This window comes from Erinaceus europaeus, chromosome 3 (genome assembly GCF_950295315.1).
Source record: "Erinaceus europaeus chromosome 3, mEriEur2.1, whole genome shotgun sequence".
Taxonomy (NCBI): Eukaryota; Metazoa; Chordata; class Mammalia; order Eulipotyphla; family Erinaceidae; genus Erinaceus; species Erinaceus europaeus.
Genome location: NC_080164.1, coordinates 72,841,362 through 72,867,391, shown reverse-complemented (window position 1 = coordinate 72,867,391; position 26,030 = coordinate 72,841,362). Strand labels below are relative to the sequence as shown.

At 45.8% G+C, this 26,030-nt stretch overlaps 1 protein-coding gene across 1 annotated transcript in view; it reads left to right on the top strand.

Annotated features, from left to right (window-relative positions):
* The window catches only part of FER1L5 (fer-1 like family member 5), a 70,622-nt gene that overhangs the window by 27,588 nt on the left and 17,004 nt on the right, over positions 1-26,030 (top strand). Inside the window, exons 19-27 of the mRNA XM_060187525.1 lie at positions 2,041-2,218; positions 18,645-18,769; positions 19,515-19,615; positions 20,310-20,487; positions 20,560-20,715; positions 22,115-22,249; positions 22,936-23,099; positions 23,388-23,502; positions 25,400-25,502. Of these exons, the coding sequence (XP_060043508.1) occupies positions 2,041-2,218; positions 18,645-18,769; positions 19,515-19,615; positions 20,310-20,487; positions 20,560-20,715; positions 22,115-22,249; positions 22,936-23,099; positions 23,388-23,502; positions 25,400-25,502 (1,255 nt within the window). The remainder of the gene's footprint in view (positions 1-2,040; positions 2,219-18,644; positions 18,770-19,514; positions 19,616-20,309; positions 20,488-20,559; positions 20,716-22,114; positions 22,250-22,935; positions 23,100-23,387; positions 23,503-25,399; positions 25,503-26,030) is intronic.

Genomic DNA, 26,030 nt, shown 5'->3' with positions numbered 1-26,030 from the left:
CTAAGGAGTTTGGATTTCTTCCTAAGGCACAGGAGGGTCATTGAGACAGGAAAGGATAAGAGGAGAGTATTAAGAACAGACCAGAGGGTGGGCAGTAGCACACGGGGGTACAAAACACAAGGACTAGAGCAAGAATCCTGGTTTGAGCCCCTGGCTTCCCACCTGTGGTGGGTTTTGAAGCAGGTCTATAGGTATCTGTCTCTCTCCTCTCTGTCTTCCCCTCCTCTCTCAATTTCTCTCTGTCCTATCCAACAATAGCAACAACAACAACAATGGAAAAAAATGGCCACCAGGAGCAGTGGATTTGTAGTGCAGACATTGAGCCCCATTGATAACCCTGGAGGCAAAAAAAAAAAAAAAAAAAAAATAGACCAGAAGGGAGCAAGTTGGGCCACCTAGTTAAGAAAAATGAGGATACAGTCGCAGAGAGAGGAGGGAGCAGGTTCCAGAAACATCAAGGCCAGTTCCAGAATGATCAAGGCCAGTGGCTTAACAGGACACTAGTCCTGTTATGGATATGTTTCCTTACATAATGCTTATTTTCTTTAAAAAATTTTTAAAATATTTATTTTCCCTTTTGTTGCCCTTCTTTTTTATTGTTGTAGTTATTACTGTTGTTGTTATTGATGTCGTCGTCGTCATTAGAGAAGACAGAAATGGAGAGAGGAGGGGAAGACAGAGAGGGGGAGAGAAAGACAGACACCTGCAGACCTGCTTCACTGCCTATGAAGCGATTCCCCTGCAGGTGGGGAGCCGGGGGCTCAAACTGGTATTCCTATGCAGGTCCTTGCGTTTCATGCCATGTGCACTTAACCTGCTGTGCCACCACCCGACTCCCATAATGCTTATTTTCTGCCTCAGATGATAAGGTGGTCAGAGATGGCAGGTAACAACATGGGTTCCCTGATGAAGCAGCAGATCTGTAGGAGATGCTAAATCACACCTTGATCTGTGCTTGTGAGACAACCGTAGAGACCAGTCCTAGAGGCTGCTGGACAAAGGGTGTGTCATCAGCACACAAGGATCCAAATTTGTGGTTTTAAAGGACTTGACCAGGGGGAAAGGAAACAGAGCTGAGGCCAGAGCCTGTCCAGACACCACAGCCCATGAAGCAGGTGGAGGAGGGGGCTTTAGACTAAGGAGGGAGTGCTGATAGACAGTCTCCAGGGAGCACTTGCAGAAAGGGGTGATGGTGCTCTGAATGTGATGGAGAGGAAGAGTGAGGACTCAAAAGTGTCCACTGGCCATTAAGAGGGAGTTGGTAACCTTGGGTCAGGAGAGAATCCAGGGCACTCTGGTGAGAGAAGATGGAGACAGTGCATAGAGGTAAATGCAAAGAAACTTGCTGGGAAGTGGAAAGAAATAATATTAACTGGAAGCTAAATAGGTGCTCAGAGGGAATGGAGGAGAGTGTTTTGTTTCTTTTTAGGGCAAGAGAGTGATTATTGAGAATGACTGGGGTGGGGGGCAGGTGAAGGAATAGGGCAGCGGAAACAAACAAGAGGGGCCTAACATGCTGAGCAGCAGACACTAGCCAGATGGGAAATATGGCCAACAAGGAGTTTGGAAAGGAGCTAGGAGCAGACATTCAGACACAAAACTCTCACCACACACAGACCTCCCCCATTTTTTTTCACCACATCCTTATTCATACTCATGCTCATCCCAGGAGGGTATTTAGTCAAGAAGCAGGGAAGTGAGGTCACCCACCTCAGAGCTTAATCTAACCATTGGGAAGACCTGCCCCCTCACTGGATTTCAGGAAGGAAAGGAAAAGAGAGGTGGCTGAGTGGAGGAGGGGTCAAGTAGTGGAAGTCCAGAAGGAACTTCCCTCATTCATTCAGGTAAGACAGAGTCAAGACAGGGGTTCAAGAGGTGGGGGATGGCCTCTGATAGTCTTGCTCACTCTAAAGAGAAGCAAAGACCACTTTTGAAGATAACGGAGTACTTTATCCTTGTCACCCCTCCCCCCACAACCCCTGTATAGTCTTGTTCATTCCTTGTCTCATGCACTGGGCATGTGGGGGGTTATTGTTTTAGAAGCAACAGAACCGTCAAAAGTATGGGCTGTGTGTCATCTTCCTCTCCTGTACCATGATGCCCAACTTTAAGGACCTGATCCAATTTGAGGTCAGCATCGGCCATTACGGAAACAAGATGGACCTGAACTACAAGCCTCTGGTCTCAACCACACAGTACAGCCCAGTGATATATGATGGTAATAGTCAGACCCAACTAAAGAGTAAAGAGTATATACTTCACCTGATTCTGTGTTTGACCCTTTTAAGGAACCAGTGCTCATGGAACATTCATAGATTTTTTTTTTTTTTTTTTTTTTTACTAGAGCACTGCTCAGTTCTGACTTATTGTGGTACAGGGGATTGAACCTGGAACCTCAAAGCCTTAGGCATGAGAGTCTGTTTGCATAACCATTATGCTGTCTCCCCCTCCACATTCATAGAAATTGTTAACTCATGGGGGACCAGGTGGTAGCACAGTGGGTTAAGCGTACATGGCACCAAGCGCAAGGACTGGCATAAGGATCCCAGTTCAAGCCCCCCGGCTCCCTACCTATAGGGGGATCACTTCACAGGTGGTGAAGCAGGTCTGCAGGTGTCTATCTTTCTCTCCCTCTTCTGTCTTCCCCTCCTCTCTCCATTTCTTTCTGTCCTATCCAACAACAACGACAGCAATAACAACAACAACAGTGATAAACAACAAGGGCAACAAATGGGGAAAAATAACCTCCAGGGGCAGTGGATTCTTAGTGCAGGCACTGAGCCCCAGTGATAACCCCGGAGACTAAATAAATAAATAAATAAATAAGTAAAAAGAAATTGTTAACTCAATTTTGCAGATAAGAATAATGAGCAGGAGTCGGGCGGTAGTGCAGCAGGTTAAGCGCACATGGCGCAAAGTGCAAGGACCTGCATAGGGACCCCAGTTTGAGCCCCCAGCTCCCCACCTGCAGGGGGTCCCTTCACAAGCAGTGAAGCAGGTCTGCAGGTGTCTTATCTTTCTCTCCCCCTCTGTCTTCCCCTCCTCTCTCCATTTGTCTCTGTCCTATTCAACTACAACGACATCAATAACAACAATAATAACTACAACAATAAAACAAGGGCAACAAAAGGGAAAATAAATAAATTTAAAAATTTAAAAAAAAGAATAATGAGCTTCAGGGAGGTGAAGTCAGCTGCCAAACAATATCAGCTATTATGTGGTAAACCTATGACAAGTGTTGAATTTTTTTTTTCCACCAGGGTTATTGCTGGGGCTTAGGGCCTGCACAACAACTCCACCACTCCTGGCCACTTTCTTTCTTTCTTTTTCTTCCTTTCTTTCTTTCTTTCTTTCTTTCTTTCTTTCTCTCTCTCTCTCTCTCTTTCTTTCATTTCTTTCTTTCTTCCTTTTTATGATAGAGAAATAGAGGGTGAGAGAGAGAAAGACAAAGACACCTGCAGTGCTGCTCTACCACTCATGAAACTTCCCCCTATTAGGGATGGGAACTTGAACCTAGGTCTTCATGCATGATAATATGTGTGGGTTCTACCTGGTGTGCCACTACCCAGCCCTGAAAGTTATTCTTGCCTTCAAGTCCTTCTTTTTTTTTTTTTTTGTCCAAGTTCTCCCCCCATTTTTGGATGGGGTTATTTGTTGTCTTGTTGTTGAGTCTGGCAAGCTCTTTATATATGTTGGTTATTAAACTCTTTTTTTTTTCCTTTTTCTTTCTTTTTTTTTTTTTTTTGCCTTCAAGTCCTTCTTTGCCCTGTATTCCACACTGCAACTTTCCCAAATCCATCTTCTCCCATGCTGCTTGGAGCCATCTCCCATCCACCCATTCATCTGCTCACCTTCTATCTAAAAGACTCTACCCAATCATTCAGCTCCCACGCAGCCACTGTCCTAAATGCCCAACCACCCACCCATCCATTCATTCATCCATTCATCTTATGTATCACTTTTACTATTTACTGGTAGATACAGAGAGAAACTGAGAGGGGACATAGAGAAGGAGAGAGAATTAGGGCCACCTGCAGTATTACTTCACTACTTGTGAAGCTACCCAATGCCAGTCAGGACCCAGGTCTTGAACTTGGGTCTTTATACTTGTTAACTTGAGCACTCAACCACTGCCCACTTCCTCATCCAATATATTCTTAATTGGAGCCCTATTCTGGGCACTACAAAATAAATGTTCTCAACATGCAGTTCCTGAACCTATAGCAACAGTGTCATCTGGATAATATTGAAGTACAGATTCTTGACCCCATCCCAGGCATACAAAGGCAGAAAGTCAGGGAAAAAAAAAAAAAAGAGAGACAGTGTTTTTACTTTGTGAACTGGGAAGAGAGCATAACGATACTGCAAAAGCTTGCCTGTGGCTCTGAGGTCACAGGTTCAATCCCTAGTACTCCCACAAACCAGAGCTGAGTAGTGCTTTAGTGTCTATATATCTTTCATTAAAATAAATGCATAAAATGTTTTTTGATGTTTTGTACAACCATTATGCTACCTTCCCAGCCTACTCTACTTGTTCTTGAATTTTGAAATATACACACAAAATTACCTAAAGTGTTTATATGTAATTTAAGGAGTAATAAAAATGAGTACAACAACTTCACCACCCAGGTTGAAATATAGAAAACTCAGTATCTTGGGAGACCTTTCTTTGTATGCTCTTCTCAGACCCACTTGCCCAAGAAATAACAATTCTGAATATTGTGATAACCACACCCTTTATTTTTATATTTTAATATTATTTGAATAACTTATTTATTTGATAGGACAGAGGGAAATTGAGAGGGGAACTAGAGAGGGAGAGGGAAAGAGAGACACCTACAGCACCACTTCCCTACTCATAGAGCTTCCTTCCCCCTGCAGATAGGGAATCATATCCTTTTTAATTTTGACCACCATTCTGTGCAACTCTAAAAGCCACAGTATTGGGGGCCGGGCAGTAACACAATGGGTTAAGCGCACATGGGATGAAACACAAACACAGCATAAGGATCCTAGTTCAAGCCTCTGGCTCCTCACCTGCAGGGGTTACTTCACAAGTGCTGAGGTATCTTTCTCTCCCCCTCTCTGTCTTCTCTTCCTTTCTTTCTGTCCTATCCAAAAACAACAATAGCAATGGCAACAATAACAATAACAAGAGCAACAAAATGGGGAAAATGGCCTCCAGGGTTCCTAGTAGGAGGCACCGAGCCCCAGCAATAACCCTGGAGGCAAAACAAACAGACAAACAAACAAACAAAAACCCACAGTATTTTTACATAAAAGTGTAAAAAGTTTTCTTCAGTCTATATTCTTCTTTTTTTAAATATATATTTATTTATTTTAATGAGAAAGAGTAGATACAGAGGGAAAGATACTAAGAGAGAGAAAGAGACCAGAACACTGCTCAGTTCTGGCTTATGGTGGTGCTGGGAATTGAACCTGGGACCTCAGAGCCTCAGGTTTGAAAGGCTTTTGCATAAACATTATACTGTCTCCTCAGCCCCAGTCTATATTCTTCTGTTTTGTATGTTTTGATCAACATTGTCTTTATATTGATAGATGTGACAAGTGCATTATTCTTTCTGTATATATTCCACTGTAAGATTATATCACTAATTATGTAGTATATACTTAAGTTTTATCTCCTTTCTACTATAATAATATTCTCATAAACATTGTACTTGTTTCCTGGTTGCCAGTGAAATACTTCCTTTAAATTATATACCCAGGAGTGGAAGAGCAATTCAAAGCAAGAGTAATTATACCAAATTATGTTCTCATCAGCATGGGATGAGAATTCCTCTTCTACTGTGTTCTCACCAGTACCTTCTATTTATTGCCCAGTCTTACGGTTTTTCTATTAATAAAAAATAACTTACTTTTCATACATTTACAAACATTTATTTGTCATCATCTATAAAAAGTCTGTTAAAGGAGCTAGGTAGTGGCACACCTGGTTTAGTGCTTTCATTACAGTGCTCAAGGACCCAGGTTCAAGCCCCTGGTCCCCACCTACAAGGGGAAAGCTTCACAAGTGGTAAAGTAGAGCTGCCAAGTGTCTCTCTCCCTCTCTATCTTCCTCTACCATCTCAATTTCTGTGTTTCTATCCAATAATAAATAAATAAATTTTAAGTCTATTAAAAAGCCCAGGTGTTAGCTTCCTAGCAAAGCATACATGTTACTATGCTCAGGGACCTGGGTTTGAGCCCCTGGTAGGGGGGTAACATCATGAGTGATGGAGTAGTATTGCAGGTGTCTCTCCTACTCTCTCTCCACTATCAAAAAAGAAAGAAAGAAATTGTAGATATATTTTAGAATTTTTTAAATATTTATTTATTTATTCCCTTTTGTTGCCCTTGTTGTTTTTTTGTTATAGTTATTATTGATGTTGTTGTTGTTGGATAGGACAGAGAGAAATATAGAGGAGGAGGAGAAGACAGAGAGGTGGAGAGAAAGACAGACACCTGCAGACCTGCTTCACCGCCTGTGAAGTGACTCCCCTACAGGTGGGGAGCCGGGGGCTTGAACCTGCTGCGCTACCGCCCGACTCCCTAGAATTTTTTTAAATTAACTTTATTTATTTATTGTATAGAGACAGCCAGAAATTGAGATGGTAGGGGGAGATAGAGAGGGAGAGAGTCAGAGAGACACCTGCAATACTGTTTCACCACTTATGAGGCTTTCCCCTTGCAGGTGGGGACTGGGGGCTTGAACCCAGGTTCTTGTGCATTATAACATGTGCTCTTAACCAGGTGTGCCACCATCCAGCCCTTATATTTTAGATTTTTTTTAAAGAATTTATTTATTCATGAGAAAGATAGGCAGAGAGAGAGAAAGAACCAGAATCACTCTGGTACATGTGCTGCCGGGCAACTCAGGACTTCATGCTTGAGAGTCCAGTGCTTTCTCCACTGCAACATCTTCCAGACCACTAAAAATATATATATTTCTTTGTTTACCACTAGGGTTATCAGTGGGGCTCTGCACCTGCGTGATTCATCCACTCCCAGAGGTGGTAGTATTTTTAGATAGAGGATGAGAGACAGAGAGACACCACAACATTGTTCCACCACTCAAGAAACTTCTCCTATACATAGTGCTCCCAATGTTGGTGGCCTGGGACTTGAACCTGGGTCCTTGTATATGGCAAAGTGTCCACTCTACAAGATGAGATATCTACCAGCCCCTATTATCATTTATTCATCATTTATTTTGGTGCATTTTTGTTATTTATTATTACAACATTTTGGGGGGAATATTCTTTTGTCTGAGGTCTGTATCTCAGATAGCTTCTCTTGATTTGGGCCTTGTCTTTCATTTACTTTGTAGTGACTTAATTAACATATACACATATATTTTATTGCCACGTAATCTTGTGCCTGCAGAATTCCACTACTCTCAGTAGACTTATTTTTTTTTCCTTTTCCTCTCAAGTTCAGACAGAGGAAGAGAAACACCACAGCACTCTTCTGTCATTCATGCCCCCCCCCAACTGCCCCCATGCCTTTCCTGGTGTTCCCATGTGGCGCTGGAGGCTTAAACCTAAGTAACCTATCTCCTAACTTATTTTTTATTAAAGTACTTTTAAATTCTTTTTTGAAAATATTTTATTTATTTCCTTTTGTTGCCCTTGTTTTATTTTTTGTAGTTATTATTGTTGTTGTTACTGATCTCATCGTTGTTGGATAGGACAGAGAGAAATGGAGAGAGGAGGGGAAGACAGAGAGGGGGAGAGAAAGATAGACACATGCAGACCTGCTTCACTGCTTGTGAAACGACTCCCCTGCAGGTGGGGGAGCCGGGGGCTTGAACCATGCCGGTCCTTGCACTTTGCGCCATATGCGCTTAACCCTCTTCACTACCGCCCGTCTCCCTATTAAGATATTTTTCTTAAAGATTTTATTTACTAATGAGAGAGATAAGAGGACAAGAGAGGAAGAACCAGAGCATCACTCTGAACTGGGGTGATGTTATCATAGCCAGCAGCTGTTCCCGGTTTAACCCTCTTCAAAGCGTCTTCCAGTTCAGACAGTGTAAAGGGAGAGAGTTTTGGAGATGGACAAGATAACCGGAAGTGGGATGACCACTCATGGGAAATTTCTCTTTTCCAGACTGGGTCGATCTTAGCACATCCAACTTGAGTTAGGTGACTGGCCACTGAGTTTGGAGATATGGGAGGATGGGAGACGGGAGGGAGTTGGCTACCGGCACCAAGTCTGTGAAGAAGCTTCCAGGCCTTCCTACTTGAGTGGGTGAAGTTCAGACTTTCCTTGAGTTGTTGCCAGCGGGCTTGGCGTGCTGCATCCAGGGAGGCAATGAGATGGTCAGCCACATCTGGGTCGCCCGACTCATCATACTGCTTTAGTAGTTGCTCGCACTCAGCATCAAGACAAGGCGTATAGTTAGCACGTCTCCCACGAGGAATGGCTTGGGAAGCTGCTTTGAAGATGGCTTGGCGGAAGCGCCTGTAGGAATCTTCAGAGGGGATAGAGCTAATTGGAATTGCAGGAATAGATTTGTTGGTAAGATCACTGAACAGACGCCAGTTTGCTTTCCGAAAGTTCCATCTTAGTTTCTCCGAGCACAGAATCAGTGGGAGCTGGAGACCAATGTGGATGATAGCTGGGCGGTGATGACTGTGCGGGAAGATCTTGAGAATGTGTCTCGTAGCGGGAAAGGCTTGGCCGTTGACTGTGCTAATCCAGCACAGGTCGGGTGACGAGTCTTTATTCCATCTAGCACTGTGAAAAGAGCCTGGTTGTTTGGGATCGTATAATAGGGAGAGGTCATTCGCTGAAGCCCAGTCGGCTAAGATAGAGCCGTCAGCACGAGTGGAGGAATATCCCCAGTCTTGGTGATGACTATTAAAGTCTCCAACGTAAACAGCTGGGTGATTCGGGATAGGCAGGACCTCGTTATCCCATGAGGCACTGGGAGGCTTATATACGTTGACGAGCTGAATAGTTCCAATAGTAATGGAGTCGTAGAAGGTCGAAGAGGCTGTGTGGTAAACGTCCGCAAGACACGATTTGGCGTAGATGGCTCGGCCGTGTTTAGGATGGAGATTATAGCCCCCTCCCGTCTCCCATCCTCCCGTATGTCCAAACTCAGTGGCCAGTCACCTAACTCAAGTTGGACGTGCTAAGATCGACCCAGTCTGGAAAAGAGAAATTTCCCATGAATGGTCATCCCACTTCAGGTTATCTTGTCCATCTCCAAAACTCTCTCCCTTTACACTGTCTGAACTGGAAGACGCTTTGAAGAGGGTTAAACCGGGAACAGCTGCTGGCTATGATAACATCACCCCAGAACTCATTCTTAACCTGGGCCCCGCGGCAAAGAAGTGGCTCGCTTCATTCCTGTCCCACATCTTGGAATCTGAGTCTATGCCCAAAGTTTGGCGTCGTGCGAAGATTATAGCGGTTTTGAAACCAAAGAAAGACCCAACACTGGCCGCCAGCTATAGACCAATTTCTCTCCTCGTGTGTTACAAACTCTTTGAGAGGCTGCTTCTGTCAAGTATTTCTCATCTTACAGAGAAATTCCTATCACCCGCCCAAGCTGGTTTCCGCCCAGGAAGATCTACCTGCGAACAAGCCCTGGCCCTCTCAACTTACATTGAAAATGGATTCCAGAGGAATTTAAAGACGGGTGCTGTCTTTGTTGATCTCACAGCAGCCTATGACACGGTCTGGCACCGTGGTCTCCTAGTCAAGATCTCAAGATGCCTGCCTCCATGGGTAGCCAACACTATATCGTTTCTTCTCCAAAACAGAAGATTCCGGGTGCATCTGGGTGACAAGTCTAGCAGATGGAGACTTGTCTCAAGTGGCCTCCCCCAGGGCTCTGTTCTGGCTCCTACGCTATTTAATATTTACATCAATGACCTCCCAGAAACTTCTTCAAGGAAGTTCATCTACGCCGATGACATCTGCTGTGCAACTCAGGCATCCAAGTTCGACATCCTCGAGGAAACACTCACGAAAGACATGTCTCTGATATCTGATTACTGTAAAAAATGGCGACTAATCCCTAGCACTGCAAAAACGGTATCATCTGTTTTCCATCTACACCATGCCTCGGCCTTGCGTGAGCTTAATGTGCAGTTTGGCAGTACGAGAATCCGGCATGAAGCCCAGCCAGTCTATCTTGGCGTTACTCTCGATCGCACTCTGTCATTTCACAAACATCTCATAAAAACTGCAGCAAAGGTGGGCGCGAGGAATAACATCATTGCAAGACTGGCCAGCTCCTCATGGGGCGCGAGCACTTCCACACTACGATCATCATCTCTGGCATTATGCTATTCCACTGCAGAATACTGTGCCCCAGTATGGTTCCGTAGCCCCCATGTCCACTTGGTCGATTCCAAATTATATTCCTCCATGAGGATAATTTCTGGAACCATCCGTTCCACCCCGGTTCCATGGCTGCCAGTTCTTAGCAACATCGCCCCGCCAGATATTTGTCGGGATGCGGCATCATCTAAGTTCATTTCCCACGTCTACGCTCAACCGGACCTGCCAATATACGCGGATATCTTCGCCCACCCTGTCCAACGCTTGACGTCTCGTCACCCAATCTGGTCCCCTACGCCTACACTGAACTTCTCCGTTCCAGTCTCTTGGAAACAGAGTTGGCTGTCAGCTGAGGTAAAGAACAAACACCTCATCACAGACCCCTGCAAGCGTCAACCCGGCTTTGACCCAGCACGTTATGATTGGGCCCTCCTCAATCACTATCGAACAGGCCATGGCCAGTGCGCCGCTATGTTCCATCGCTGGGGAGCCAGAGACGACCCGAACTGCCCCTGCGGCTCCAGACAGACTATGACCCACATAGTCAACGACTGCCACCTCTCCAGATTCAAAGGAGGTCTCGAAACTTTACATCAGGCTCAACCTGACGCTGTTGACTGGCTACGGAAGAAGGGCAAACGCTAGAAGAAGAAACTCTGAACCAAGAATGAGAGTCTAACACTTTATCCATGGTACCACCTCCCAGACCATTGAGGTACTATTTCTAAACAATAAAAATAGGCAGAATTTTGGGAGTCGGGCAGTGGCGCAGTGGGTTAAGCGCACGTGGCGCAAAGCGCAGGGACTGGCGTAAGGATACCGGTTCGAGCCCCCGGCTCCCCACCTGCAGGGGAGTCGCTTCACGGGCAGTGAAGCAGGTCTGCAGGTGTCTATCTTTCTCTCCCTTCTCTCTCTGTCTTCCCCTCCTCTCTCCATTTCTCTCTGTCCTATCCAACAACAAAGCAACGTCAACAATGGCAATAATAACCGTAACGAGGCTGCAACAACTAGGGCAACAAAAAGAGGAAAAAATGGACTCCAGGAGCGGTGGATTCATGGTGCAGGCACCGAGGCCAGCAATAACCCTGGAGGGAAAAAAAAAATAGGCAGAATTTTAACAGGGCTCAAACCTAATATGCCAAAGCAGGCACACTCCCAGGTGAGCTATTTTGCTAACTCTTCAAATCATATTTCTAAATATTCTGTTCAATTCAAGTTTTCTCTATGTGAGGGGTTGCATTTATCAGTTTAGCAGTTCTTGATTTTCCTTTATATCTATCACTTCTCCCTTACCCTTTATTGACCTTTTATTTTACTCCATCCTTATTCCATCCATCCATCCTTATTCCATCCATCCATCCTTATTCCATCCATCCTTCCTTCCTTCCTTTCTTTATTTCTTTCTATTATTGAATAGAGATAGAAATAAATTGAAAGGGTAGGGGGAGATAGGAAGAGAGGGAAAGAGATACCTACAGCCCTGCTTCACCATTCATGAAGCTTTCTAGGGGCTTGAACCCCGGTGCTCCATGTGCACTATAATGTGTACGCTTAACGAGGGGCACCACCATCTGCTCCCACCTTCCTTATTTCTTCTCCCTCTCCTTTTTTTCTTTTTTCTTTTCTTTTTTTTTTTTAAACCAGAGCACTGCTTAGCTCTGGTTTATGGTGAGGGTAGGGGATTGAACCTGCTTTTGAAGCCTCAGGCATAAGAGTCTTTGCATAACCATTATGCTATCTACTCCTCCCCTTCACCTTTCTTATTTCTATGCCTCCCATTAAAATTGTCAGAAGATAGTGATTAAATCTAATCTCCCTTGGGCTTCTATTTCTGTTTTTTTTTTTTTTCTATGATATTTTGTCTTTTCACTTTGGTTTGTTTTCTGAGTTTCATCCCTGAGTCCTGAGTGAGTGTGCTCTGGGAGTGTGTTTTTGCTGGCGCTTTCTGCATTCTGCTCCATCAAGCTGTGCTCCCAGCTGTCTCTCTTGCTCTGTATAGCTCCTCACACCTTTTGTTGCTCCTCACCCCTCAGGGCTTCTTCAGCAGTCACAGTTGTTTTTGGCAGTCTTTATGTGTATTTGGAGTCTGCAGATTATATCTGTCTTCTTGTTTTGCTGAAAATGGAGTTATTTTCCTTCTCCATGTTGCTTTTGTACGCTGGCCAAGAAAAGGAGAGGAAAATTGTCATCTTAAATCCTCATGTTCATCTCTTCAGAACCCTGATCCTGGATCTCTGTTTATTTATCTTTCTAGTGATTCATTCAGTGCCAAGACCAGAAACAAATGTCTTCCAAAAATTCTGGAAATTTTTATTTTTCTTCTTGAAAATAAGACTACCCCTTTCTCTTTTTTATCTTTTCAGATTCACTCTACCTTCCCATTAGATCATCTATGGAACTTCTGTTCTTCATGTATATACAGCACGCATATGTTTGACCTGTCTAGCCTGTATTTTGCATAATTTCTTCTACTAGGTTGTTGAAAAAGTCATGACCAGGGAGGGGGTAGGCAGCAATATGTAAACAGACTCTTAGGCCTGAGACTCCAAAGTACCAGGTTCAATACCCCAAAACCATAAGCCAGAGCTGAGCAGTGCTCTGGTAAAGAAAAAAAAAAAAGAGGAGGGAAAAAAAGTCATTATGTATTTTGAGTTTCACTTTTTATTATAATATTAATAATAATTATTATTATTTTATTGCCACTGGGGTTATTTATTGCTGGGCTCAGTGTTAGCGCAATGAATCCATCGCTCCTGGTGGCATTATTATTATTATTGGATAGGACAAAGAGAATTTGAGAGGGGAGGGGAGATAGAGAAGGAAAGAGAAAGACACCTGCAGACCTCCTTCACCACTTATGAAGCACCCTGCTTCAAACCCAGGTCCTTTTGCATGGCACTATGTGTGCTTAACCATGTATGCCATTGACCTACCCCCTACTTTAAAAAAATTAATTTTTTTTTAACTTTTACCAGAGCACCGATCAGCTTTGGTTTATGGTGGTGCAGGGAGTTGAACCTGGGACTTTGGAGCCTCAGGCATGAAAGTCTCTTTGCATAACCATTATGCTATCTACCCCTGCCCCAAACCAAAGTATCTATCCCCACTAATTATGATAAAGCAAACATGCTCCATAACAACACTCAGATGCTCCCAACATCCCAGAGACCCTCAAAATCCCTCTATTCCAGCCCCACCCAGGATAATCACTCTCCTAATTTCCAATTAATTTTGTATAGTTTTTAACTTTTTAAAATTTTTTTAAAATTTATTTTTACCAGAGCACTGCTCAGCTCTGGCTAATGGTGGTGTGGGGGATTGAAATGGAGACCTTAGAGCCTCAGGCAGGAAATCTGTTTGCATAATCATTATGCTATCTTCCTCACCATTTTTTTTTTTTTTTTAACCAGAGCACTGCTAAACTCTGGTTTAATGTGGTCCGGGGGATTGAACCTGGGACTTTGGAACCTTCAGGCATGAGTCTTTTTGCATAATCATTATGCTATCTACCCTCCACCTGGTTTTTAACTTTATGTAAAGGAAATCATATGGGTGTATTATTTTGTGTTTGATGTGTGTGTGTGTGTGTGTGTGTGTGTGTGTGTGTATGTGTAAGACATTCACCAACCAAGATATTGTTGGGTGTATTTGTAACTCATTTATTCTCACTGTATTTCTTTTTGTAAGATTAACTTTTTTAAAAAATATTTTATTTATGTTGCCCTTGTTATTTTATTGTTGTAGTTATTGATGTCGTCATTGTTGGATAAGACAGAGAGAAATGGAGAGAGGAGGGGAAGACAGAGACGGGGAGAGGAAGACAGACACCTGCAGACCTGCTTCACCGCTTGTGAAGCGACTCTCCTGCAGGTGGGGAAGCCGGGGGCTTGAGCCAGGATCCTTACGCCAGTCCTTGTACTTTGCGCCACCTGTGCTTAAACCGATGTCCTACCACCCAACTCCCAAGGTTGACTTTTTTTTTATTATTGTTGTTATTGATGTCCAAGGTTGACTTTTATGTTATTTTTTAGATATAAACAGAAAGGCAGAGAAAGTGTGTATGTAAAAAAAAAAAAAAAAACTACAGCACCGAAGTGAAACAGAGTGATAAGAGACAGAGACCAGTGTACTGCTCAGCTCTGGTATGTAAGGTGCTAGGGATTGAACCTGGGATCTCATGATGCAAGTCCTACACTCCACCACTGAGTTACTTTCCTGGCACTTCACCATTGTAGTCCATCAGGCAAACATACTACTACTTACCACTTCCACTATTCAGGGGGATTTAGGTGGTTTCCAATTTGGGGCTATTATAAGTATTGCTGCTGTGAACACTTTTCTACATGTCATATGTATTATTTACAAAAAGGAAACACTGACAAAACCATAGGATAAGAGGGGTACAACTCTACATAATTCCCACCACCAGAACTCCGCATCCAACCCCCATCCCCGCCCCCCGCCATAGCTTTCCTATTCTTCAACTCACTGGGAGTATGGACCCAGGGTCATTGTGGGATGCAGAAGGCTGAAGATCTGGCTTCTGTAATTGCTTCCCCACTGAACATGGGCATTGACAGATACTCCCAGCCTGTCTCTCTCTTTCCCTAGTGGGGTGGAGTTCTGGGGAATCAGAGCTCCAGGACACACTGGTGGGGTTGTCTGTCCAGGGAAGTCTGGTTGGCATCATGCTATCATCTGGAACCTGGTGGCTGAAAAGAGAGTTAACATATAAAGTCAAACAAATTGTTGACTAATCATGAACCTAAAGGCTGGAATATGCAGATGAAAAGTTGGGGGGGGTCTCCGTTTTATAGATAGAGAGTAGACATATTTCAGTTATATTCCAAAGGGCCTGTGGCTATACTAGTTTTTTTTGTTTGTTTGTTTTTTCCCCTGAGCCTGAAATCTGATATGCAGGTGGACCCAGGTTATTGCCTGGGGAGATGATGTCATGGCTGGGAAAAGGATCAGAAAGCTGGATCAGGGAAGAAAGTAGCTCCCAAATAGGGGAAAGGTGTATGAATATTGTTGACTGTAAACCCCATCAGTTTGATGTGATCTGGGGCCTATATTCAGCTTAGGAGCCTATGTGACCTCTGCATCCCTGTAGATCTGAGCTCACATTCTGTGGTCATGAGTAGGAACGTTCCAAGCTGCCCCAGTATCGACCCATCTTCCTCAGGTGTAGCACAGAGTATGTTGTCCAGTCTCCCTTCGGAGGATGGAACATTCTCTACTGTTGTTGATCCAAGTTGAGGGCAAGGTCCTATGGAAGGTCCATTTTGTTGTTCCTGATAGAGATGGCCAGTAACAATGGAGAGAGGGATTTATTCAAGGTCCAGGCCCATCATATCTGTTTGGGAATCTCAGGACTCCCTGAATAGGGCTCTGCATGTCTTTTAATAATAATGGGATCTGGGGGTGACAAACCCAGTTGAGCACACATGTTACCATGCTCAAGGACCTAATTTGAGCCCCCGCTCCCCGCCTGCAGAGGTGAAGCAGGTATGCAGGTGGCTCTCTCTTTCCTTCTCTATCTCCCCACCACACACACCATTTCTGTCCTATCAAAAAGTAGGCGGGTGGAGTAAAAATGGCCACCAGGAGCAGTGGACTCATAGTGCAGGCACCGAACCCCAGTGATAAGCCTGTTGGCAATTAAAAAAAAAAAAAAAGGAAGAGAGAAAGAAAGGAAAGGAGTGTAAAGAAAGAAGGAGAGAGAAAAAGCATGTGCTTTTCTACTGGCAGTTTACCTAGAAGCAGACTTGCTAGGTTAGAGAGTAATCTGGTTCTAAGCAACTTGTTTTCTTGGAACTTTATCTGTGGGAATCCTTGAGATCTGACTAAAGTTTCATGCTCCAGAGATTTGTCTTTTGCTTCCTCCAGCTACCTGGGACACTGCCAACCAGAAACTTTAAACTTTCTTCAGACAATAACAGGATGCATAAAAGTGCATTGCAGCCAGGCAGTGGCACACCTGGCTCAGCGCACACATTACAGTGTGCACAGACCCGGGTTAAAGTCCCTGGTCCCCACCTGTAGGGGGAAGCTTCACAAGTGGTGAAGCAGGGCTGCTGGTGTCTCTCTCTCTCTCTCTTGCCTTCTCTATCTCCCCCTCCCTTCTCAATTTCTCTCTATCTCTAGCTAATAACAAATAAATTTTTAAAAAGTGCATTGCTGGGAATTGGGCGGTAGTGCAGCAGGCTAAGCGCAGGTGGGGCGAAGCGCGAGGACCAGCATAAGGATCCCAGTTCGAGCCCCCGGCTCCCCACCTATAGGGGAGTCGCTTCACAGGCTGTGAAGCAGATCTGCAGGTGTCTATCTTTCTCTCCTCTCTGTCTTCCCCTCCTCTCTCTCTTTCTGTCTGTCCTAGCCAACAATGATGACATCAATAACAATAATAACTACAACAACAATAAGAAAACAAGGGCAACAAAAGGAAATAAATAAATATTTTTTAAAAGTGCATTGCAACTTATACAGTGGCCCCTTTGTAACTACAAATTATGAGGAACTTGTCCTGCTCCATTTCTCCAGAGCTATGCTGAAGATGGCAGTTTTCCTTTCCTCCTCCTTTTTTCTTTCTTTCTTTTTTAAATTTTTTTTATCTTTATTTATTTATTGGATAGAGACAGTCAGAAATCAAGAGTGAAGGTGGAGATAGAAAGGATGAAAGAAGGGGGCCAGGCAGTGACGTACTGGGTTAAGTGCACATAGTAGCACATAGTAGAAGCACAAGGAACCACATCAAGCTAATGCTTTCCCATCCTGAGCCTGGATTTTTCCCACCTGTAAACTAGGAACTGAGGCCTGGTGGTGTTGCACCTGGTTGAGCACATATATTACAGTGCTCAAGGACCCAGGTTCGAGTTCCCAGTCCCCATCTGCAGGGGGAAAGCTTTGCAAGTGGTGAAGTCATGCAGTGTCTCAGTCTCTCTTCCTCTCCACCTCCTCCTTCCCTCTTGATTTCTGGCTGTCTCTATCCAATAAATAAATAAACAGGGGGCCACGCAGTGGCACACTGGGTTAAGAGCACATAGTACAAATCACAAGTACTGATTCAAGGATCCTGGCTCCCCACCTGCGGGGGGATGTTGTCATTTCACAAGTAGTGAAGCAGGTCTGGAGGTATCTCTTTCTCTACCCCATCTCTGTCTTCCCCTCCCCTCTCAATTTCTCTTTGTCCTATCAAAAAAATAAATAAGTTGAAAAAAATGGCCATAGGAGCAGCACCAAGCCCTAGCAGATCTTAGGTTTAAAAAAAATTTAAAATAAATAAACAAATATATTTTAAAATCACATTTAAAAATAAAAATTAAAAAACTGGGAACTTTGAAAGGCTAGTGACACGCTGATCAATCTCCCTATAAAATCAGCTGTGTTCATCAAAGTGCACACTGCAAGGCCACAGAGGTAGTTTGCCCAGAAGTGAGCCTGCATTGCAATAAGAGGAGGAGCCTAGGTTCAAGCCCTGGCATCACATGAGTGATGCTATAGCAATAGAAATTTTAGAGTTGGGAGTTGGGCAATAGTGCAGCAGGTTAAGCGCAGCTGGCACAAAGCACGAGGACCAATGTAAGGATCCCGGTTCGAGCCCCCGGCTCCCCACCCGCAGGGAAGTCACTTCACAAGCGGTGAAGCAGGTCTGCAGGTGTCTATCTTTCTCTCCCCCTCTGTCTTCCCCTCCTCTCTCCATTTCTCTCTGTCCTATCCAACAATGACGATATCAATGACAATAATAACTACAACAATTAAAAAAAAGCAAAGACAACAAAAAGGAATAAATAAATATTTTTTAAAAAAATTTCAGGGTTAAGGTGTTTCTCCCTCTCTGTCTTTATTTAATTTTTTTATTTATTCTCTTCTGTTGCCCTTGTTTTATTGTTGTTGTTCTTGATGTCATCGTTGTTAGATAGAAGAGAATGGAAAGAGGAGGGGAAGATAGAGAGAGGTACAGAAAGATAGACACCTGCAGACCTGCTTCACTGCCTGTGAAGTGACTCCCCTGTAGGTGGGGAGCCGGGGGCTCAAACCGCGATCCTTATGCCAGTCCTTGTGCTTTGCACCACCTGCACTTAATCCGCTGCGCTGCCGCCTGGCTCCCTATTTTAAATTTTTAAAGGTGGTCCAGAGCAGTGAGATACCACTTTCATGAGGGACCAGATCCACTAAAAAGAGTACACGCCTCTCAGTGGGCACCCTGCCAACCCTCTGGCAGAAGGGATACAGTCACCATTGTTAGCAGATTATATCTGTGAGGAATGAAGTGGTTTTGAGGTGATCCTATGAGGGGACTCAATGAGAAGAGACTTTCCACAGGCCTTTGTGTGTCTGTGTCTCAGGGAACATCTACCATTATGTGCCCTGGTACAACACCAAGCCAGTTGTGGCAGTGACCTCTTACTGGGAGGATGTCAGCTTCCGCATGAACTGTCTCAACCTCCTCTTCTTCATTCGTGACCGCCTGGTGAGTGAGTATAGGAGGGGCACAGGGGAAGGTTGACCATGGAGGGAGACAGGAGACTGAACCACAGTCACAAACTGAGATGCTGTTAAGTTAGATCCGCTAATAGTTGCTCTGCAGTACAGTTAGGGTTGCAGTGGAGATACAGGTGACAGAAGCAGCAACGTTGGGGGGAGAGAAGGAAGGATAATAAGAAGAGAGTTGGAGGTGTTTGGAACAGAAGTGACATTTTAACAGAATCTTAAGGATTGAGGAGTGTTCTGAGTGCAGAGGAGGAAGAGGAGAAGATGGGTATAATGTGCAAAGCCATGATGATGTAAAGTGTGGGGGTGGAATGAGAGTAGGAAATGATGTGGAAAAGCTGGGAGAGATCAGATCACACAAGGTCTTGGATGTCTGTCAAGGAAGGGAGCTACTGATTAGCAAGAGAGCTGCCTGGTGCCATTTCAGACCTGATTTTCTAGAACCTACAGAAGGGATGAGGGAGAAGGGTAATAGGACTCTTTGCTCCTTCATAGTCCTGCCCTATGTTACCTCCACCCTGTCACTCACCAATTTCTCCTGTTGGATAATGGGGAGAGCTTGGAGAGTCTTAGCCTTGTAAAAGCACACAACAGCTTTGGCTGATATCCCCAGGTTAGCCTTCAAAGGCTCCTAGATTCTGGCCACAAACACCTTGGGCCACTCAGTCCGGCCCCCTGTCCCTGTGAGCCCTATGCTCACTTACTGTTTCTCTCCTGCTCCACAGAAAGCCAACCTAGACAATCTGAAATCTATGCGGAACCCCAAGGACCCGGCTTTGCTCACCCAATGGAAGAAACTGCTGAGGGAACTGGAGGAGGACTGCAAGTAGGAGTAGGGTGCCCGCCTCCCCCACACACTGGGGCTGAGGGTTCAGACCAGCACCCTACCCAGCATTCACTCCATCCCACCTCATTCTTCTACATCTCTGTCTCTGGACATATGAGTTCTACTCGGATTTCTTCTTGGCTTGAAACCTAAGTAGCAGAGCTGCTTCTTTACCATTCAGACCCTGACTTCACATACAACGGTCCCACCCCCACCCCCAGCCTAGCATTGTGCCTGCTGTCTCCACACCCAAGTTTGGTGTTCCGTTTTAGCCAGACCAGCTCTGTGCACTTCCTGGCCCTACCTTTCCCCCTGTTCTGTCCACGGTGCCATCTTCAGACTCCTGCTTGTTAAGGAAGATTCGCTGTGATGCCTCTCCCAGCCCTGTATCCCACTTGGATCCCCACCATAACCCTCCCTGAGTTTGGTTGGCACCTGTGTCATGGCTTATACCCCCCTCGATGAGGAGGTGCTTGAGCACAGGCCTACTCCCTGGAGGAACTGGGGAGGTGGGAATAGATAATGGGAAACCTAGGCTTCCCAGGAGGGATGAGAAGGGCTCCAGGTTAGGCTCGTGGAATTGGGACAGGATCTGGAGGTTATGAAGAGCACATTGGCCTGAGGAAAGGTGGGAGGTTGAAAGGTAGGGAGCTAAGAGGCCCAGCCCCTTCCCTCTACCTTATCCTGGCCACAGGCACCCTCTACCCTCCATGACCCAACAGCCCAAAGCAACTGAGCTGGACAAGAAAAGGTGGCAGCTCCGCAGACTCTTGCTACAGGAACTGGCTCAGAAGTCCAAAGAGGCCAAGCCCAAGAACATGGTGGCCACTGTGGAGGGCTGGCTTTTCCGTCTCAATTCCGTGCTCCCAGAGGTGAGCGCTGAACACACAGACTGGGGAGTGGGCTTCAGAGTGGGGCTTGTGGGCTTGACACCCCTTCCACAGCCCCAGGCAAGCCTTCCAGACGTGATGATCTGGCTGATGTCCAGGGAACAGCGAGTGGCCTATGCCCAGGTGCCTGCCCACAGCATCCTATTCTCCCCAGCGGGGACCCTACAATCTGGAAGGTTCTGTGGGAAGATACAAACACTGCTTCTACAGGTAGGAAATCAGGGGGTTCTTAGACCACCCCAGTTCTCAGGGGAGGAGAGAATCCAGAAACACCCTAAAGGAGAACCCCTGGTGTCTGAGAGAGATGTCACAAGCTTCCCCCAGGACACATGCACTTCCTCTACTCTGGACTCTTTACTGGGGGAAATGAGGTTTTAAATAGTTGCTAGATAAAGACAGGTATCTGTGACCATCAGCATGTGGTTGACACTAAACCATGTCCCAAATGTCAGGTTTTTTTTTTTTTTCCATTTTAATTGCCTTCAGGGTTATTACTAGAACTTGGTGTTTGCACAACAAATCCTTGACTCTTGGTGGCCTCTTTTTTTCTTTATCTCTTTCTTTTTTGATAGGAGAGAGAAAAATTGAAAGGGAAGAGGGAAATGGTGGGGAGAGTCACCTGCAGACCAGCTTCACTGCTCATGAAGCTCCCTCCCCCACACACACAGTTTGGGACTGGGGGTTTGAACCTGGGTCCTTGTGCATAGTAATGTGTGCATTTAACCAGGGGCTCTACTACCAGTCTCCCCACCAAATGTTCTTCACATTCACCTCCTTCATCATCTTCATGCCACAATGGGTTCAGTCTCTTTTGTCATCTCTCCCCGGGACCACAAGTGACTGACATCCAAAGTATTTAATGTCTACATGGTCTGGATACTCACCTGTCGTAGCTGATGCCATGATGATAGGCCCATTTCTAGTCCTTCCCAAAGACCACAAGTGGGGGAACATATATACACACATACCCCCCCTACTTCCCGTCCCACCCCCAAGACTTCCCATTACCTCCTGGAGAAGAATCAACCTCTTGGCCTCTCTGAACTTCTTTACCCCGGAACCTGCCTGCCTTTTCCCCTTTCCATCATTGTGAGAACGCCCTTCTGGTGCACAGCTGAGTCCTGCTCACTCTACACAAACCACTGAGACTTGAATCCTGGCTCTACCTCTTACTGGCTTGTGTAAATATCTCTGCTGGTCATGTCCAGTCCTCAGACTTCCCCCACTGGAATCCGGCCCTTGGGAATAAGCATGTCTGCCTCAAGGTAGTGTATGAGGGTAAGAACAGACACTGTACACTCCACAGGCATGCAACTAATGATCAGTGTCTCCCAGCACCACCCCTCTGCAGAGTCTGCCCAGGCTCCATGGCAATGCACCTCATCACTTACCCCTCTAGCCTCTCTGCTATGCATGAAGTTTGCCAAGAAACCATTGACATGGCACCCCAACTCTCAAAGGCAATCACTCTGCATTATTCACCATTTAGCTCCAGTACTCAACCCTGTGTGCAGTTCCTATCTGGGGGCTTAGGTTGAAGGGGTACTCCTGCCCTTGACCCCTGGGCAACTGCACCTCCATTGGGAACTGGCTTATCTCTCTGGCTCAGTACCCTGAGGGTGAAGGACCGAAAGACACACTCCCAGCGGCTCTCCTGCGGGTCTGTATGTGGCTCGGCAATGTGAGGGACAGCAAGGACCTGCAGCTGCTCCACAAGGGCGAAGTGGCAGTATATGCAGAGACGGTAAGCTGTGGGTGGGCAGCAGCTGAGGACTGTGGGAGAGGACATGGCTGAGATGTGGTGGAGATTGGAGCAGCCTCAGAAGCCATTCAGTGACAACAGAGGCAGCTGAGTGGTCCCCCGGGGTAAGTCATTCTCGCTCTGATGGAGGTTTACTGTTTGCTCAGGATGTGTGAAGTGAGCAGGGGTCCAACTTGCAGGGGCCTTGTTCATCACCAGCACGGCAGCCTGGGACCCCTGCAGACCCTAGCTAGGCCCTTCAAGCAAGACAGTAGTCCAGGGAAGGGGATGCTGGGAACCATCAGGAGAGCCAGAAACACATCTTGCCACAGAATTGTAAGCCTGAACTGGGGGTGAGAAGCAGACTAGAGAAAGCTCCAGAATCAAAGGGGGGTGACCCTTTCTCCCTGGGGAAGGACATAGCTCAGGTGAAGATGCTGATGCAGAAAGGAGATAGATTTTGAGTTCCTGGTCAAGACAAGAGGGATGCCTACCTAGTGGCCAGGAAAGGCCTGTTCCTTATAGGCGATAACAAAAGCTCATGGCCAAGGGAGGATCTATACAGCCCTTTCTTGCCTGATTACCACATTCTAGGAGGTGTCTGTTGCCCAGAGTGGGTGGACACATGGTGAGGTCTCCCCACTGTGTGCTCTGGAGATGGTAAACACTGACAACCTCCTTTTCCTCAGTATGAGAACGAGGCCAAGTATAAAGATCAGTGGGGGCAGCAGGGGCTACACCACCTCCCCAATTTCTCAGACGTCATGGGGCAACAAGCTCTCCCCAAGGAGGATTTCAAGGTACCCCAAGGATGGCACTGGCAGGGGCAGTGGACAGTGGAACCTCAGAGGAGGTAAGATTGGGGTACAGGGCCTGGAGCCTGTGTACCCCAGACATGTAACACTGATACTTCAGTCTCAGGAAGGCCAGTTAGCAGCAAAGCAGAGAAGCACAGGCTAAGGTGTACAAGACAGAGACCCCCACCCCCACCCCATCCCCACTCAGTCCTAGATGCCAGGCCCCACTGCCCAGCCAAGCCCAGAGCAGGTGGGACTGCCAGGTCAGGCTGTCATCAGGCTTCAAAGGAGGGCCTATATGTTCAGGGAGATGTGTAGCAAACATGGGTTCTCACTGTACCCAGACTGCTTCTGGACATAGACATCAACAAGAGCCAGGTGTTGGTGGAGGTGTATGAGAACCAACACCGTGATGCCACTGGGACCTGGGTGCCAGCAGCAGTCCCGAACACAGACGTGGTGAGCAGGGGCTAAATACAAGTGGGGGGTGAGGGGGGTTGGGAAACTGGGTTGTCTAAATGTAAATGAATGTTAGCATCTCTGAGCCCTTCACTCCACATACTGAGTGTGTCCTTGCGTGAGCACAGCTGTGGATTCCTTTTCATGCCAAGATGATGGGTAGACAGACCTTCAATAAGATTGTAAGGAGGGCCAACAATGTACAGGGCTGTTAAACAACAGACTTTCATGCCTGAGATCCAGAGGTCCCGTGGTCAACTCCCAGAACTACCATAATCGGAACTAAATAATGGGCTAGCAAAATAATTTGCTTGAATAGTGTGCTGCTTTGTGCCATGTATGTGACCCAGGTACAATCCTGGCCCACTCCACACTAGAGTTTGCTTTAGAGCTCTGATGTTTCTCTCTTCTCTCCCTCCTTCCCTCCCTCCCTCCCTGTCTGTGTCCCTCTCTGTCTCTGTCCTATCTAGGGGGCAGGGGGAGGGAGTCAGCTCAGAGTGGTAAAGTCCCAGTGATGATCAAAGTTGGAAAAAAATTATAAGGAACAACGTGAGGGGTCTCTTCCCAGACTTCTTTCCAGGTAGTTCATGCCCTAAAGGAAATAATCTACCTGAGGCCAGTCTAAACCAGCCCTATTTAGTAGAATTTTCTGAGCGATGAAAATGTTCTATTCTACATCTGGGCTGGAGAGATAGCATAATGGTTACACAAAGACTTTCATGCCTGAGACTCTGAGCACCCATGTTTAATCCCCAGCACCACCATAAACCAGAATTGTGCAATGTTCTAGTTAAAAAAAAAAGGGGGGGGGAGAACGAGAGAGAACATGTTCTGTATCTGTACTGTCTACATATGGCTATCATGTAGTGGGGTTTTTGTTTGCTCATTTGTTTTTGTTTTGTTTTTATGTTTTTTCCATAGCACTGCTCAGATATGACTTATATTGGTGCTGGAGATTAAACCTGGGACCTATAAGCTTCAGACATGAAAGTGTATTGCATAACCATTATACTATCTCTGGTCAGCTTTTGTGCTCTTAATAAGACATTTGTGAGCATGAAGAACTGAATGCTGAATTGTTTTGTTTTAATGGATTTATATTTAAACAGTCTTTGAAGGATGCACTGAACATCCAGTGCGGTGTAACCCAGCTCCATACGTGGGTGGGTGGTGTCTCTTCTCCTTACCTAGGGTGAGCAGGTGTGGGCTTGGACAGACACCAGCACTAAGCAAAGATTTACTGTACACAGTCATTAGCATGGCCATAATTTTCCACTGCTAGTGGCTATAATTATTTTCTTTTTTTTAAGTTTTTTTTTTAATTTTTAAATATTTTATTTATTTATTCCCTTTTGTTGCCCTGGTATTATTTATTGTTGTTGTAGTTATCGATGTTGTTGTTGTTGGACAGGACAGAGAGAAATGGAGAAAGGAGGGGAAGATAGAGAGGGGGAGAGAAAGACACCTATAGACCTGCTTCACCGCTTGTGAAGCGACCACCCTACAGGTGGGGAGCTGGGGGCTCGAACCGGGCTCGGTACGCAGGTACTTGTGCTTTGCGCCACATGCGCTTAACCTGATGCGCTATGGCCCGGCTCCCTAATTATTTTCTAGTCATTCATTCATTTATTGGTCCTGAGGATCAAACCCCGGATCTCACACATGCACAGCATGCCTTGACCACTAAGCTATATATCTGGCCCCTAAAGTTCCTGTTGAAAATTTTTTTTGCAGTTTAAAAACTGAGTTAGTAAGCACATAATAAGTTCATAAGCGACTGGCCTTAGACACAGCAAATGTGCCTGCTCCTAGAAGTGGGAGACCACTGTGATCTTAGCAGGTGAGCAGGTAGCCATATGAGAATAATTAATAACCTACTCTATTTGTTTGCCTACAGAATGGACAGCCTGTGGAGGCTCGGGAGAAAGTGATGTGCCCCCAAGGCTGGCACTTTAAGAATGACTGGACTGTGGAACTCAACCATGCGGTGGACAATGAGGGTCAGTTCTCTGAGCTGAGCTGAGGGCAGGTGGACCTGGAGTCACCATGGTCTCATGTTTCCCACAGCCTAAAAGCAGCTATCGTCTAAAGTGAGATGAGCCTGAGTTCCAGGGGGGACTCCACCCTTTCCATAGATGTGAGCTCAGGTTTTGAGGTAGGCAGGTAGTGTGTGCCTCCTGAGTGAGTCTGGCTCATCCAGTGTTGCTTCAGGGAAAGAGGTGGAAGTCTGAACACTTGTGCTCAAGACACAGACTGCAACTTAATGGGCTATGAAACCTTGTGAGGGTCTCTGGGGATCAGTGAGCCTATCTCTCTCCCTCTCACCCTTCCTTCTTTCCTTCCTTCCTTCCTTCCTTCCTTCCTCCCTCCCTCCCTCCCTCCCTCTCTTCCCTCTTTCTTTCCTTCCTCTCTTTTCTCAGATTTATTTATTGGGGTAGAGGAGTGGTACATCAGGTACAGCGCATGAGAATTTGGGTTCAAGCCCCCATCCCTACCTGCAGGGGAGAGAGGAAAGTGTCATGAGCTTA